We start from the raw sequence: 17,769 nt of genomic DNA, 5'->3' as shown, positions 1-17,769 counted from the left end.
TAGGTGTTCCAGAATCCCTTCTGAGCCTGTAGATGGCTTGGTCAAGACTAAAATGTCAGTTCTTACAACACTGGAGAGAAAAGGGCTCGTTCTTCTCAAGAGATATCTCCAGCTATGGCTGTTCTATTGCTGGGCTCCCAAGTGTATCACTGTTTGATAACATAATTCTTTAGGTTCACACATACTTTTCTGTGGTAGGCCCATAGGTCAGACAGTATAGATCACAAGAAAATCCTAATAATAACCGCAAGTGGTGGAAATCAGATATTCAATGTATTTCCCTGGGTTATAGCCCTTAAAAAGAATTGTCCTCTAAGAAGCTTTGGAATTCTTTGGCAATTTTGAAATGCTTTGCTCCCAGGCAACTTCATTTGATACTACCTCAGTTCTTCCAAAGTATTCAAAACCTTAAGAAGGAAAGGTTTGGGTCTTGAACCAGTTCTTGAAAGCTCAGGGGCTCCATAACAATTTTCCTATCTTTTTTCTCCTTCTCCTATTGGCTTTTATAAATGTAAGTTGAGTAAACAAGGCCTCTGACTATACCTCTTAAACAACCCAAGGAAACCATTCTTCAGACAGAAATTCTCAAGTCATCCATTAGCAAGAACAAGAATTCTACCTCAGGTATCTAGATATCTCAACTTCCACGTGCAACTCTTAGATGGTGGCTCTTCCTAGGGATGAAGAAGAAGTTGTGGCATTTAAGATTTTTCTTACTGATTTTCATTGCATGAATTTTATGAAAAATATGTGGGTTTTTTTTGTCATTGTTGTTGGCTTTTTGTTTGTTTGCTTCTTGTTGTTTGGCAGTACTGGGGTTTGACCTCAGGGCTTCACATTTATGCCACAAAGTATCTGTTTTGTTAGTTGTGGGGGTTATTTAAATCCTTGAATTTTTTCTAAGAAAGTAATTTTTTCTTAAACAAACATCTCACGATAGACATTTGAATTGAGTATTAGATGCCATCAAGTTTCCTATGAGTCAAGGGGAACAACAGAAAGGAAGTGGACAAACATCTGTTTTATATAAAACATATTTCATCTCATATGCATAATTCTCATTATAATGTGGAGAATGGGTTAGATGGAGACATTGAAATCAATTAGTGACTTTGTAGGGTATTCCAGATAAGAGATATTGAAAATCTTAAAAGTAAAAGTAAATTTTAGCTATGTTAGGAATGCACAGATTTTGTGCACTGATTTTGTGTAACACTATATAATTTCTCATTTTTCTGGGCAAACAGTTTGATTATGTCAGAGTACATCTTTGTACTCATCTACTGATCTCACCACAGCTTTGGCAAGGGCTGGGAGGCTACCTCTTTCTCTGGGAAATCCCCCCATTCTCCTTGCCCAGGGTTAGCTGCCCTAAGGTTTATTATCCACAGGAATTGACTGCTAAAATGCTTTATGAAAACTCTCACCAGGCCATAATTTATCAGATAATGCTGCTGCTCTTGAAATTAAAGAGAAGGGGAAAGAACCCCTGCAGATCACTGAATCATGGCAATACACATTGGTTGAGTTTTAGGTTTTCTTACTAGTCCCGCACTTAAACTTACTGACCAAGAACTATGTTTTCATCACATTGGATTTTTTTTTGTTTCTATAGAAAGTCTGGGTTTCTTTTTACCCCCAAGTTTACTCATTGTGTTCACCTATCCTGCAATACCTTTCCTCTTTTACATTCTAGTTTCTTGAGCCTAAACTCACCCTCATGGTATAACTACCTGGTGCGTTTAAAGTAGAATAAAATATGGTGCTTTATAATAAACCAAAAATTCATGCTACTATGTACATCAAATTCTTTTTTCAGTTGTGTAAAAATGGTATGACAATGTCTTTTACTAACTTTTAGCTATCTTCTCTCTTCTCTCTCATAGAATAGTAATGATTACACAGGAAGACTCAATGGATACTAGTAGGATGGTTCGTAATTTATCTGCTTTTTGTTATATTACATCACACCATGCTTTGGTGATCCAGTCTCTCTCAATGACTTTCTCACAGTAATCTATAGAACGGGTGCTATAATTATCTTACAGCATCAACCTCTCTACCAGCGTTCTATTGTGCTTTAAATATGACTGACCATATAAAAGCAACCACACAATGATAGTTTAATTTACAGCTTGTGTATGAGATATGAACTCCAGTTACTTTAATCCAGAATTATAAAAGTCAAACAAACCATGTTTATTGAGTTTCTATGGCTGCAACTAAAGATAAATGTCATTATAGAATCATAGTATTGGTGTTACTTTTGTGAGCCTATTTATGTTCAACTGCATTGTCTGTGCATTAATTAATAAATCCATTCAAAGCATGCATCACAAGCACAGTCACCATACTGAGCAATGAGCTATGATAATTAATGGAAGAGTAATAACCTTACTCTGTAGATATTCATAGTTTGGGAAATAAATACTTTTTGTTCTTTCCAGGCAGGTCTGGTGAGTAAGAGAAAGATTCGTGACAAAGGCAGAGAATATAAATGCCACTCTGTAAGGCAAATAGTAAACTTTGTTATTTACTAAGTTTAAGAAAAAAGTATAAGACTGGGTGCACAGGTCAAGAGGTGGAGTGCTTGCCTACCAGGTGCAAGTTACCTAATACCAAAGGGAAAAATATAAATTCATGTATATGCATATATATAAAAACCTATTGTCCCAGAAAAATTATTTATGATCATATAACTACAATAACATATATGATACTATATAATATAATCATAAATATGTAATATATAATCCTTATGTTGTTTTCTTAAAATACTCTTTTGAACCTTATTTCAGTTTGAAGACAGTGAAGCTTTTATATGGGATAACTATAATTTGGCTTTATTACCCTTAAATTCTGGAAGAAGACTGTAGTTTTAATGTTTGACACTCAAATCTTGCTTAACCTTAATGAGAGCACAATATTAATTGCAAGCATCAATATTATTTTGTGAGAGAGGAAACATTTGCAATACGGCATTTATTAATTTACTTTATATTTTTAAAATATTCTTAGTTTGTAAAATAATTTTTTCCTTCTAACTCATTCTTCATTTGTCTTTGATCAACAGTAAGATGGTCTGAGAGGAAAGGAGAAGGAAGGACACAAATCTTGAGGCAGATTGTGTGCTTGTAAAGCTATTGTAATGCAATGTCACAAATGTTGAAAAACTCTGCTGATGCTGTGTGTTGATGTGTCGTAGTCCACTTTATGTTGTTACAATGAAATACTGAAAACTGGATAATTTATAGACAATAGAAGTTTATTCTCAGGTCTAAAAGCTCGGATGTCCAGTATCAAGGGGCCAGTGTCTGGAGAAGGCATTCTTGTTGGTTCATAACATGAGGAAGGTGTCATGTGGTAAGAGAGTAAGCTTAGGTCTCTCTTTCTCTTTGTATAGTTTCTAATACCATCATGGAGTCCACTCTCATGACCTGATCTAACCCTAATTACCTCCCAAAGGCCCTTCCTCCCAAGTACTATCATATGATTTGGAGATTTAGTTTCCTACACATGCACTTGGAGGAAAATTTCAAACAGTACTCTATGGGGTTGAAAAATAAATACTACAGGTACTGGCCAATATCGTAAGAAACAAAGATTTTTGTTTTCTGCCAGAAAATTTGATACTATAGTGGAAAGAAAAGTAGATAAGAAGTTAAAGATTTAGTCTAATGTGGTTTTTTTACAAATAACCCATTGCGAAAATTTTCCTAAATCCTAACATAAGCAACATATTACAGCAACAACAAAAATAGCACAGATCTTCAAATCAGTTAGTCTCAGGGGTATGACTTAAGCAAATTGACTAATCTTTGTGAGCCTCAGTTTTGTTACCTATAATATGAAAATAATAATACTTGCCTTGCTGATCTGTTGTGAGAATTAATGAGAATGATGCTTCAATACTTCTGAACAGCATCTGATAGGTAGTAGCTATCAATAAATTTTGATCATTGATATTTTAGCTTAATACTTACTTTTAACCAGGTTACCCTCCCAGTGGGACTCTCTTAAGCTTTTAATATAGTATATTAATTCCCCCATTACTAGCCAATGCTTGTCTTTATAATAAAATGAAATTGGTAAGTATGAAGCACTTTGAAAAGAACAGGTCTTCCATCATATAAACGTATAGGAAAGTTGCTCTTTTGTGCCTGAGTATGACTGAATTCCAAAGTGGTTAAGAAGAGTGTATGGTAGGGTTTGTGTCTTCTCACATGGCAAGGGGTATATAAATCTCCCTCTTGATTATGAAGCTGCAAATAAAGCCGACTTGTTATAAGCATTCCATCATGGGCCAGGTGCCTGCAAAGTCCCACTCTTTGTTGCCAGGTTCTTTTTTTTTTTTTTTTTCAAAGGAATAGCAAGGTGGTTGGCTTATATTTCAGCTGTTGGAGCTGCCAAATGACTCAAAAAAAAAAAAAAAGAACTAAACAACTTTCTCCAACAGAACACAGTCACGTATCTTTTTCCTCCCCGGTTTTTATAATGTATGGGTTCCAGACTTCAAAAGTGTAAACAAAACATGTCTGTTCTGTAGTTTCTATTATCCAGTGAAAACTGGAAAAAAAGAAACCATAATGCTTCTAAATCTTCTTTAAAAATTCCTTTTTACACGTAAGTTATTTGCAAATACATATGCTCCTTGCATGATTTGGATAGTGTGGGAAGGATAGAAAAATGATTCGTATCAACCTATTGCAGCATGATCAAAGCTGGCAGTTTCCCAGGATATTTGTGATCACCATGCTGGGGATAAAATTTTGCAAAGACACCCTAGGCATTGAGGAAGAATTTGTTGCTATGCTTGGGAGAAAAATACCTCAAAGGAATGAAAGGTTATAGGAGGTGGTTCTTTCTCCTCTTTATTTCTAAGAAATACATTTTTCCCAAGCATATAGATCAGATTGAATTATATCTTATCATAGTATGAATTGTATAAACAATTGAGAAATATAATTTTAAACATTAAAAGGAATTTGGTCCTCATTGAACATATAGATTTGGATATTTAAAATCCTCTTTTCCTTGTAAGTTGTATCTTTTATGGCTTCTGTACCATCTCTAGTTAGTGTACTGATTTCCCTGTGTAGTTTCACAAGACAATGTTTTCATTCACTAACCACATTTCTTAGTGCATTAATAATATCAACACTGCTCATTTCCCTGTGTGCTGAATTCAGGGGATCTTATGTTATGAGACATAGGGACATCTGTTAAACCCAGGTAAATATGAAATATCACTTATGAGAGCGGGAGAGATAACAATGTCATTTTCTGCAGTCTTAAGGTCCGTTGAGATGTGTATGAGTGTATATGACTTGTTGAATCCATTAAGCAGATGCTACTTAGCTGTAGGGCATATGTTGGTTTTCAAATAAAGTTTTAGACTAGGGTGGTGGTGGGATGTGTATGGATGAAAATTCTAAGTATGAGCTTTGGAGGTGCCATTTAAATTTTTATTCTTAAAATTGAATTTAAACAATGATGTATCTGAAAGTTGTATAAATGCATTAGTTTTGATACATTTTGGCAAACTGCTTAGTAATAAAATAAAGCAAAGCATCAAGGAAACCAGTGCCTAAAACATAAACAGAACATTTTAGATTAAATTACATTTTAAAGGAAATGAATTACTCATTAAGTTTTCTAAAGGTTTACTTAGTCCAAAAACCAGATGTTAATTTTTAGTTCCTTGTCTCTACCATTTGATTATTTTCTGTACTATTGCATAAGGAATTGTTTTAAACTGTATTATAATTTCTTCACCTACGAAAGATATTTCTTAACATTTTAGCACAAAAACAGAACAAGATATTACCATTCTTCATACTATTCTATACTTGAAAAGGTACTGAGGCTTTTTTTTCTTGGTAGAAAAAATAAAATTTAAAAAGGTATGAAAGAAAAAGAGATTTTATAAAATTATATTTCCTTCTGTGTTTTTGCTATTTTACATGTAAAAATTATATGAAATAATAGGAAAAAAATAAGAAAACACTCTTAATTACTGAATGATAGTAATTTTTTTTCTTTTTTCTTTCAGCTCACAGGAGAAGTGATTTTGCAAATTGCCAATGAACCAGTTCTTCCCTTTAATGCTCTCGATATAGCTTTAGAAGTTCAAAACAGCCTTAAAGGTAATTTTTCTTTAAATTATGGTAATTTTAGTAAGTGAAAAAGCATCCAACTAAGGTTCAGTAAGAATGGATGAATATCTACTTTCTTGCTAGTTATAGCAATCTGTGCCTCCCTTCCTCTAGAGGGTTATAATGAGAAGGACCAAGAAGGCCGTATCAACAAAAATGTGATGTACTTATGTGTTAAACACAAGGTAAGATATCAGAGAGGATGGTCTGCCTAATTTCTTTTATCAAAGATATTTGTAATCAAAATTCTGTTGTTTATAGGGTCCATATGAAGTGATATAGTTCAGGGACCCAACTTTTTCCAGTATTGTACCTAATACTCAGTCAGCCTACACAAGACCAATATGAAGTTTCTTCTTTGGGATTGCCTTCTGTGAGGTTTGAGCCCATTCCATTTCACTGAGATGTGTGCTCAGGTCAAAGATGACAAACAGACAATGAGATAATAATTTCCATTTTCTCTATTTCAATCCCTTCATATTTGAATAGATCTTTTTGTAACTCCACCCTAATTTCTGCCTTCCTTTCCCCTTTATTTGCTAATAAAGTTACTATTTATCATCATTAACTAAATACAAAGGACAATATTGTGATTAAAGGTTTTACCCTTCTCTTGAGCTATGCATCTTCCTATTAGACCTTGAATGAGTAATTTATAGACAGCTACTTCTCAGTTCAAAAGCCAGTATTTCAACTATGGTGCTAAAGCAGTAATCCTTTGAAAATAGATCATCCTGAAGAACCAAATATTTCCAATAGCTAGAAATTTAATAAGTTTTTCTTTACCTGGATTCCTTTTCACTCAGAGAATTTTCAACACAATTATATTTTTTCCCTCAGTGAATCTTAAGAGTTTTGTTATAGTGGCTGAAAAATGATTTGGGAGCTACTGAGCTGTTTAGGGCTATTTGTTTCCAAATAAAATGGCTTCATATCACTTTGATTTTTGTAATCTTAAGTCAGGCTCCATAGAATTTCTTTCCAACTTTCATCAGACTTTTACCTCACTGTAGTCAATGTGGCTATGTGTAGCAGTCACTCTGTTCCCCACTTCAAATTTGCTGTTTCTACAATATTTTGAGCTTAGAAACTGGGTAACCAAGCATATGACATTTTGCAAAATAAGAATAGAACAGGTATAAATAAAAAACTAAGTAATTCTGTGAATAATAGACCACTTTTCTGTAAGATTTGTTTTGAAATAGCTATTTTATTTGTTCTGTAGACCATTTTTCTTTGCTTTACTCTCATTTTCAATCTCCAGAAAGTTCCATTGGTGTTGCATATAATACTTTTAAGCATTCAGAGAGTGAAGGAAATTCTTGTACATCTAGAAAGAAACAACTATCATGCATGGAAAGGAGCCTCAAAGAGTTTACTTCAAAAGATTAACATTGTATAATACAATTATAAATGATAAACAAGTTTCTTTTCTGACTTCAAATTTTCTAAGTGTAAAATATCTTCATAAGAGATAAGACTTATATTTAAAAAGATCAAACAAACAAAGCCAACAAAAACAAAAGTGTTAACAAAAGTCCATTATTTATATATTTATTTATTTGCAGTTCTGGAGCTTCAATTCAGTGTCTCATGCTTGCTAAGCAAGCCCTCTACCACGTAACCCATGCCCCTGTTAATGATGCTGGTGCAGTTTATGATCAGAAGACTTCCAAATACTTTGTCCGTCATGGAAGAATCCATGGCAGGATACCTGGGTGCAAAAGGAGTTTATTAAAAGTTAGGGAGCAGGAAATACAAAGAGAAGCATGGTGGGGCTCAGGTGGAATCTGGAGGCTGAGAGAGTGAGCTTCTTCTCTTCAGATGATTTTAAAACATAAGATAACCTATAGGAAGGGAGGAACCTGGAGATTTCCATCCAATAATCAATAAGTGGGGGGGGAAAGGATGGTTCCCAAGCCAGAAGAGGTCATGTCACTACCTGGCACCAATGACCTTAGAGCCAGGGGGAGGAACTGGGCAGACTTCTATACACCCCTTTTTAAATGGTGTAAGGATGGGAGGAAGTTCCCATTCTTTCTAACTTATTGTAATTGCAATGGAGCTCTTAAGGCATGTCAGGGACAAGCCTCAGTCTCAAATTTTTCCTAGTTCCAGCCTGCCTCATCTCCATTTGGCAAAGTTATTTTGAATGCTAAGTTCTATTGTTTTTTATACTATTGAATTTATTTTTAAATATCCATAAATAAATACAGTATTTCAGCATTATATCGTCCAGATGAACATTTAAATAATGCAGGCTAGTGGGGCCTAGTATTTATTGTTAGAATTATACTATTAATCTGTTCTTTGTGGGTGATTGAGGACACCTTCAATCATATGAACTCTGGTCTTTCTCCCCAGAAAGTTAAGTATGGACAAAAATTGTGCATATAATCCATATGAATTTACAGGATCTTCTGAATTTATTATTCACTCATTGAACAAAAGTTGATTGAACATCCATGAAATGCCTGGTACAGCTTTCTTACAATTCCTCTATCCCAAAACAATAAACAACAACAAGAAAAAAATCTAAATAAATAAAATTAAATTAAAACCTCTTCTAAGAAACATGTATATGTACATTCCTATGGTGGGACAAAATTGGCATGTGTAGAAAATAAAAGCAAATTAGAAATTAGTACTATGCTCAAGTTACTTCCTAAAATCACTCTCTTTGAATCAAATTTGAATTCTCAAAATAAGAGTGATAGTACAACTTAGCAGTTATGCCCAGAGTACAGAAGAGAGAACTGACCTAGCAATATGAATTTAGGAGTTGTTCCAGGTGACATTGTTTAGGAATTGAATGTAGATAGAACACAGAAGGCCTAAGATTTCAGGGAGGTTTTGTGAGATTTATAAACTGGGAGAAAAGGTGTAATCAGAGAAGGAGGAGCCAAAGAATAAGAGAATAAAGCCAGGTGAATGTGACATCTTGAAGACGCATGAATAAAATCTTTCAAATGTGATCAACTGTGACAAATGCTGCTGATAGATCAAAAAAAGTGAGGACTAAGAACTCACTACTCAATTTAGCAATTTTGAAGTCAGTGGTGATCTCCGCCAAAAGAGTTTTAGTGGAGTAGGATAAGCAAAATCTGATTAGAAGGATTCAAAAGAGGATGATTGGTGATGAAATGAGGGCATTCGGTGGTAGGTACTCAGGAGCTCAGGAGCATGGAGTCAAAGGTTTAGCATGCTTTCAACTTAATGACAATGATCCAGTGGGAAGATCAAATCTGTTCACAAAAGGGAGAATTGTTTGCGTGATTTTCATGAGAAGAGGAAGCATATAGCTAAAGGACTCTGCATTAGTTAAGAACTGTCTTAGCGCATTTGGTGTGCTGTATCAAAATGCCACAGGCTGAATGGTTTGTAAGTAACAGAAATTTATTTTTCACAGTTCTGGAGGCTTAGAATCCAAGATCAAGCCATAGCAGATTTAGTGCCTGCTTTTTGGTTCAACGATGGCACTTTTTGTGATAATGTCACATAGCAGAGGGGACATGAAAGCTATCTTGAGCTTCTTTTATAAGGGTATTAATATAATTTTGAGGTCTCTGGCATAATGACAACATCATCTCCCAGTCCTAATCTTTTAATACCATCACCTTGGGAGTGTGGGGAGGGGGGGAGGGGAAGGTTTCAACATCAAAGCAGTAAGAGAGTATTCCACTCATAAAAATGTAAAGGAAGGTACTGAGTACCGCAGGTGAGTAAATGTGATTCCTTGGCAAGTCTCCTTAGACTGGAAAATCAATAAAAATATTGAGTAGGAGAGTGGGAAAACGAACTATGAAAATGGCATAAGTTTCTTGGTCAGAATTAAGAGCTCAGATGAGACACACATTTTAACAAATATGTATTTTAAATGTGATAATTCAGAGCAATTATGTATTGTTACCATCCTTCAGGTAGGGATGGAGGTGTAGGGAGAAAAAACTATTTCTTTTCTCATCCATCACAAGGTAGAAAATTGATCACTATTACCTCCAACAACAAAAGACAAGGTAACAAGAACAAGGCAAACAAAATTGCTTAATGTAAGTTTTTTTCCATTTAAAACTTTTTTTCTTTTTTATTCTATTATTGTTGTACTAGGGGTACACTGTGACATTTACAAAAGTTCTTATATTACATCATAGTTGAATTCACCCCCTCCAACATTCTCCTTTATCCCCCTTCTCCCATAACTGAAAGAGTTTCAACGTCTCACTTTTCCCCTTTTCAAGTACATAATATTTCCACTACATTCAGCCTCCTTCACCTTTTTCTTATATCCTCCCCCCTCCCACTGGCACCAACACCCAGACAGTGGATACAGAACTTTTAGGAATGGAGTTCCAAAGAAATTGTGAAATAAGCATGTTTTTATGCTAAGTTTGATAAAGAGAAGATAAACAACAGATTATAGGACAAAAGGGTATGACCTAATAGTAATAAACTAGGGGTTATTTGTCAAGCCCTAGTTACTCAGATTATTCTCTGAGCCTTGTGTCTGAAAATAAGGATGCTCCTTCCTCTCAGTATAGGAAGGGTACTTCATGTATAAAGGTTTTGTGACCAGTTTCAGAGATAGGTTAGAAAATTCTTCAATGGCCTGATTCAGGATAAAGGAAGATCAGAAAGACCTTCTTGCTTTTATTATTTCCTCAACTGTCAAAGGGCCATATGCTGTGGTGTATGTTCTGAACTTCATCATAGGCATAGATAAAGCCAACAGATTTGTATTTAACTTGTGTCAGAGATTTTCTGAGAAAAAGAAAACTAAAACTGTATGCAAAGGACCACTCCTTGTGTTGGACCAAAGGAATAAAGAATGTGAAGGGAAGTGAGGACAATGAAAAGAGAAGAAGGACCAATAGACTTTGCTTCTTAACTGTGAGTACATGGCCTGAAAAGACAGAAAGAGTGGTCAGCAAATGGATTTCTTAAAACTGAGTTCATAGAGTGCCAATATTGGTAACTGTGGTGTCCAGGCCATTGCAGGGGCATGGGAGTGTGGTAGGAGGTCACTAGAGGTAAAGAGGCTAAAGAAAAGAGAGATCAGAGTATGTCTGTGTGGATACTGAAATTGCCAAGACTTAAGAGAGTGGACCTATAGGAGGGAATGACAATGAGTCAGGAGCTACCATCTTCAAAGAATGAGCACAAACTCATAAATAACTCATTTTCTCCTTTTAGGGCCAGTGGTAGAAAGGGCCCAGGAGGAAAAAGAACAATGGCCTGAGAGAGGGCTGTGGTGAAGCAGTAGCATTAGGGGAGAGTCAGGTGTTGGTTAAAATAAGAAGGTAAGGAAAATAGTACAAGAATGGGCCAGGTTAGTAATTCTTTCTTTAATAGTGGTAATCAAGAACATTCCATTATAGGAGGAAAGAACAAAATGAAAACTGTTTTTTTTCCACACATAGTTCCACTGAAGTCCAGACATCACTATGTATAGGTGAAACTCTCCCTAAAACCTGTGGATTTCTGTTAGATCAGCCAGGAGCTCTTTGGCTTCTTGCTGTTATGTCAGCCTGCTTGTGCTGTAGGTGAAAACATTTTCCTGTGATTGTTGGTTATTTTTATGTTTTGTTTTCTTTTGATGTGAAACTCCTTGGGTCCTCCCCTGTCACTTTCACTCAGAGTGATGTGAGCAAACTTGAGATGTACCCACATTCAAAAATCAAAGCAAAGCAAAAGAAAATGAAACAAAAAAATAGGTTAAAAACATTCCTTTTACAATGCCTAAGGTATAAGTATTTGCTCAAAGTCATGGGGCTTATTACCCTTAAGCTATAAATTTTTGAGTATCAATCATTCTGATTTAAAATGATCATGTTAAAACATTAATTAAATGCTTGCTAAGTTGTAAGGTCCTGTTCTGTTTTGATTACGTTGGTTATAACCTTATTTCTGACATAGTATACTTTAAAGTGCTAATGTTTAATGTGTGAATAATAGATATGACTTAGCAACACCTAAATAAATATTTCAATCTTAAGTACAATGATAGATAATTTCTTTAGTTAAACAGAGTTTCTGTGCTCTGTTAAGAAAAACATAATTCTACTGCTTAATATAAGCTTACTTTGTTCATGTAGTTTTTATTTGTTTTGACAGTTAAGAGTGATTACTCTTAAGTTCTAAATTACTGTTAAAAAAAAAAGTGACCTTCAAGGCTGAACTGTAAAATACTGTTTCTCCTTACTGTGAACAGTATAAGTACGAAGGTCTCTGAAACCCAATTGCATTTTCAACAGTGTAATTTTTACCCCGTGACAACCGGCCATCTTGTTTATTTATTGCTCTAGTTTACTGTAGCAGCAAGCCATTCTCGACCGTTCTCACAACCACCAGAAAGAGGGGATAATTTACCAGTGAATAATTTCTTTGAGTTGATTTATTGTGTCATTCTTGAAGGCTCATTTTGATTGAGTGACCTTGACTCTTAATATTTGGTCAATGCCAAACACATAACAGAAAATGAATATTTATATATTTATACATGGTATATGGAGATATAGTATAAATACTAAAAGATGACTGATACACTTCAGATGTACTTGTGACAAAGAGAAATATGTCCAAAAAAATGCACCTAGAAGGCAACCAAGAGTACAAATTTGCAGGAGGCAGAGGGAGGCAGCAAAAAAACACTAAAGGACAGACCACACCCTGGAATCTGGAAGCAGGAAAGAGTGAACCTTTAGTAATCTCACTCAGTTTACTACTTCCCACTTCATCCACTTTTTAACATATAAAACAATACTTAAAATAATTAATGACTATATTTCTGAGGATCTTTGCTTAATATTAACTATCTTTCTTTGCCAGAATTCTGAATGTTATTTAGCATTATTGTAAAAGCTGCATATGGCCAAATAAAGTAAAAGTAATTTTCATTTCATCACACTATGTACACATTTATTTAGTGCAAGCCAGACTCAGCAGGAAATACAATTTTGAACTGTGTGGCTTGTTGCCACCTCTTGATTGTCTTGCTAAATGTAAAAGAGTTGTTGGCAGTATTTCCTCCTGTTCTTTGAATAACTGACAATGCTGATTTCATCAGGCTTTTCCCCCCCTTTTTTTATTAGCTCTGATAGTTCATTAATGCCAATCATTTCATTGTAGAAGAGGGATAGTATTTCAAGGTGATAATGCCACTAAGACAAGTCCTCTTAAATTTGTAGTTTGAATTTTTAAGTGTCACTTGATTGTTTTCTACAATCACAAGTAATCAAGACCCATTTAGTGTGTTTAATTTTCTTTCTGAGTAACACAAAATGAATTTCCCAATTGGCAAAATTAAGTAATGTGTTGCACAAACTGCATGATTCTCATTCTCAACCCATCTGTCTCTAGTCTTGGTTTTAATTACCACCAATCCCAACCCTGTAGTGACCTATGAGTAGTGAGGGATCAGTACACTGGTTCTATAAACTCCCTAAGAAGTCCACCAAAGCCTACTGCCTAAAACCCAAGCAGTTTTAGAAAGATTTTTTTCCCATAAGACTTCTGCATCATCCTAGATTTCTCACAATTTGGCCTGTGTGGGCTTTACTTCAGCTGACCACTTTATGCACTAGAACTTCAAGGTGCTCTCTAAGAAGTATCTGAGCTTGATTGCACAAATGAATAGAAAAACGATACAAGAATGACCATCCATTGAGTCCAAATTTCTAAGAATAAGTTTAGCCTCAATCCTCATTATATTTTGTATGAATTCTGACTACATTACAAACTATATACTAAAGATCATATTTCTTTTAATGATAATCCAGTAATAGTTTTGAGACCTGCATCTGTAATAAAATCTGACCTACCTCTGCATTGTCAGAGTTTGCTCCTCAAGCAAAGTTTTCCTTCCCAGCATTTTCCTTTGAACTCACATTTTTATCACATAGTATCCCTTAATTTTTATTCTAGGCATGTTGTCTCTTTTGTGTCCCTCATAACTGTACTTTTGTTTATCTCCTGCCTCACAATTTGCTGCTATTCATGCAGATTCCTCTTGTGTTCTTTCTAGTACTTTTCTTTTGTGCTCTGAAAGCTTTACCCAGCTTTGCTTTTTGTTTTCAGTTAGCTACATTTTATATGTGACACTACATACAATGAAATTTGTTAGTGACTTCTCATTTTTCCTCTCTTCTGCTATACTAATGGCTTATTGTATTATATTTTTTTCCTCTCAGTGTATTTTTAAGATACTATCCTGTGACCAAGACAGTATAGAAGTATAATACATTATTCTGTGCATGTTGCCTCACTGGCAACACTTTTAAAGTTTTTTTTTTTTTTTTTAAATACTTTTCCTTAAGGCCCTGGGTTTGATCCTGAGCAATACCAATAAAAACCACCACTTTTAATCTAGTTTGTACTACAGAATAAGTACCCTTACCCTCATGTTCATCAATTTTATTTAAGCCCCTTTTTTCTTTCTCAGTTTTGTTATTTAGTAATACATAATTAAACTCACATGTATTATTAACTGTACAATTGCAGCTTTCTGCCTCAGGCAGATAATGAGAAGAACAAATCACACATGAATGTAGATTATTCAAGAAAGCTTTTGCTCACTCTTTCAAAGCAGCCAATAGCTACATCTTGTATGTATTCATGGACACTGTAATCAAGCATCTGTGAGCCATAGAAAGAGCCCATGGTTCACTTTCTGTACCAGGCAGACAGACACCAGTAGGAAAACTCATTGCACGTAGTGTTGAAAATCTTGCTAGATTTGCATCTGCCTTGGTTACCTCGATTATTGTTTAACCTTTAATACTGGCCCACTTAATTCTTCCAAACATGTCACTTTGGTATCTTTCGGAAAGGACTTTTATTGTGTTCAGTTTTGCATAATAATTCATTGTTTTCTGGCATATTTATCTTTAAATAATATCCTCTTACATATATGCATTGTAAAGTCAATATTAGATTATTTTAATATCAGTAGTGCACCACTGCATTTCTTTCTGTGAGTTTTGTTTGTTTAACATCTTTAAGTAACCAGCTGAGATGATACATTGTGAGTCATACTAAAGAAGGCAGCCCGAAGAACAGAAAATGTAGGATGATAAAGGACTGTCTTGCTGAAATCATATGGCAATTTCTTTTCTTCTCTTTAGTAATGCCACAAGGTATTTTAAAGATGACATTAAATAACATACATCCCCCCAAAATAATCTTCTTTTCTGGTTTTAACCACTGCATTATTCAGAACATAAATCACACTTTCTCTTGTCACTATAAATCAGTGAAGTCTAAGCTGTGATTGTGCAATTGTTAGCACCTTTAAAACTGTAATAAGCTCATCCACAGAAGAAAAGATTCTGCGAAATGCTACTAAAGAAAGAGGGTGTGTTTGTTTGATATGAAAATGCAGTTTTAGAGTATGACCAGTACATTTCACTCTAAATTTAAAATGAAATTGAGTGGTCTTTTAAAACTACAGTCACAAAGGAGAAACAAAAGATACAAAAGTGAAAATAAACTGAAATCTAAAACTTTTTGAACTATGAAACTCTATGAGACATAATAGCAGATGCTAAAATCACTCTTTAAAGTGAAACAATTATAAATCTGTAGGATGCTGTAAAATAGACTTATACACAGGAGTTAAACAGTAGGCAATTTGTACACATCCCAGGTCTTGGCAGTTTAGAACATAAACAGAGTCAGTGAGTGCAGTTAACACTAAAATTAGTGGCCTTATCAAAACATCTTAAGTGGATAGTAGCTGTATCAAGTTCTTCTGAGCTTCTTTCTGATGTACTATTGGAAGGTATTTGAGGTCCCTGAATCAAGGGTCTTCATGAATAATATGTTTTCTGAGAAGCACCTTGATACTTTTTAGCCATGTTAAAAAGTCCTAGGTACTGCATATTGTGCTGAATGCCCTACAAGCATTTCTTAATAAGCTGACCTGAGGATTGGGTCAATTGAGCCTCAGATGTGTATATTAAGTCTTTTAGGGCTCAAATCTAGCTCTGTCAGGTTGTAAAGCACCCATCTTTCCCACTACATCACACTACCTCATAAATCACACTGTCTTGAGGGGAGGATGCTGCAGGGCTTTGGTCAGCTGAAGGCAGGAGATTCCCTGAGTGAGAGGAATTTGTTTCCTCTAGTACATTTCAAAGTCTTTCCTGAATTGGCCTCAAAATCCATCTCAATAGTCATTGTCTTATATTCTTTCCTCCTTTCCTCTCTCCTTCTGTTCCTTTCTCCTCTTCAATTAATATTAATATACTTCTTATAGTATTCGGGCCCATTCTTTTTATAACAAGCTAGGAAAAATGGAAGGGTTTAAGTTAAAGGTAGATTCACCCCCTAGGAAAATGAGGAGTGACAGAAAAGGAAAGGAAGTATTGTTGTTTACAAATGGAGCACTTGCCCTCAAACACTTTACTTTAGATAAATTACCAGAAGTTTCAAGAGCTCATTTGAGACATCTTTGAGTTTAGGTAATCCCATGATCTGTCAAGGTTCACTTCTCCCTGGGTTCTATTCAAGATATTCTTATGCACAATGATAGTTTTTCTCATAAGCATTTATTTCATGTGACATTTGCATGTGATATTTAAGTGTATTGTATTCATTTTTGTCTTTGCCTCTCTCTAAGTACTTACAGAATAATATACAAACTAGAACTCAGTAAGTACTGACTGAGTAAAGTTTGGTTTGGTTTGGTTTTGACTTTGAGATGAGGAGAAAAATGCACACTGTTTCTGTTTGAAATTTAGAATACATTACAATTGTCTTTCCAATGATGAGGTGATTTTAACAACTGTGATACAGTTGTGGTGGGGCATAGATTTGTGAAGTAATAATGTAACATCTTTGGGAATAAACTCAGTTAAAACTGTTAAGGTATTTTTCCATGGCTTTTAAAACTTAGTTGGAGGTAACTTGTATTTAGTTTGTGTATTCCAATAACATTAATTGAATTTATGGTAGCTTATGTATTTAGGAAGTGAAGTGACCATTTTCCCCAATGATACTAAAAGACAACATGTAAGTAATTTACTCAAGACCACATTGGTAATAATTATATGGATCAAGTCGTTATCTGTTCTTTTTTTTCCCATACCAAATTTTTAATTTTTTAATTTTTTTCTTATTATTTATTTATTTAGGTGGCACTGGGTTTTTAAAATTTTATTATTGTTGTACTGGGGGGTATATTGTTACATTTACAATAGTCCTTACTATATATGTCATAGTTGAATTCACCCCTCCATCATTCTTCTTTAACCCCTCCCCCCATTCCTGGAATAGTTTCAACAGGTCCTGTTTTTCCATTTATGAACATGTATACGTAGTATTTCTACAATATCCACCCTCCTACACACTTTCCTTATACCAAGTCTTCTGTCTTTAGACTCCACATACATAACTTAAAGATAGCTGCATTAACCTTCTCAGAGAGTCTCTAGTTTTCAGTTAATTTTCTTTGGTCAAATAGACTTGCTATTTTTAAAACCTGAACTGTTTGTACCCTCCTGTTGTCCTGCAGTCTGTGACATTCACTTGACCTTTACTGAAATTTTCTATATTCTTAGATTTTTTTCTTACATTTTTATTAACATATATTAATTGTACAGGGGGTTCATTGTGACAT

The 17,769-nt window shown here is 34.7% G+C and overlaps 1 protein-coding gene across 1 annotated transcript in view; it reads left to right on the top strand.

The window, feature by feature from the left end:
• Naaladl2 (N-acetylated alpha-linked acidic dipeptidase like 2) overlaps window positions 1-17,769 on the top strand; it is an 807,008-nt gene that overhangs the window by 741,484 nt on the left and 47,755 nt on the right. The window contains exon 12 of the mRNA XM_074073742.1: window positions 6,053-6,146. Coding sequence (XP_073929843.1) covers window positions 6,053-6,146 — 94 coding nt within the window. The remainder of the gene's footprint in view (window positions 1-6,052; window positions 6,147-17,769) is intronic.

The sequence above is a fragment of the Castor canadensis genome, chromosome 5 (genome assembly GCF_047511655.1).
Source record: "Castor canadensis chromosome 5, mCasCan1.hap1v2, whole genome shotgun sequence".
Taxonomy (NCBI): Eukaryota; Metazoa; Chordata; class Mammalia; order Rodentia; family Castoridae; genus Castor; species Castor canadensis.
Note: the sequence above shows the minus strand (reverse complement) of the source record. Positions and strands in the feature narration are given on the sequence as shown.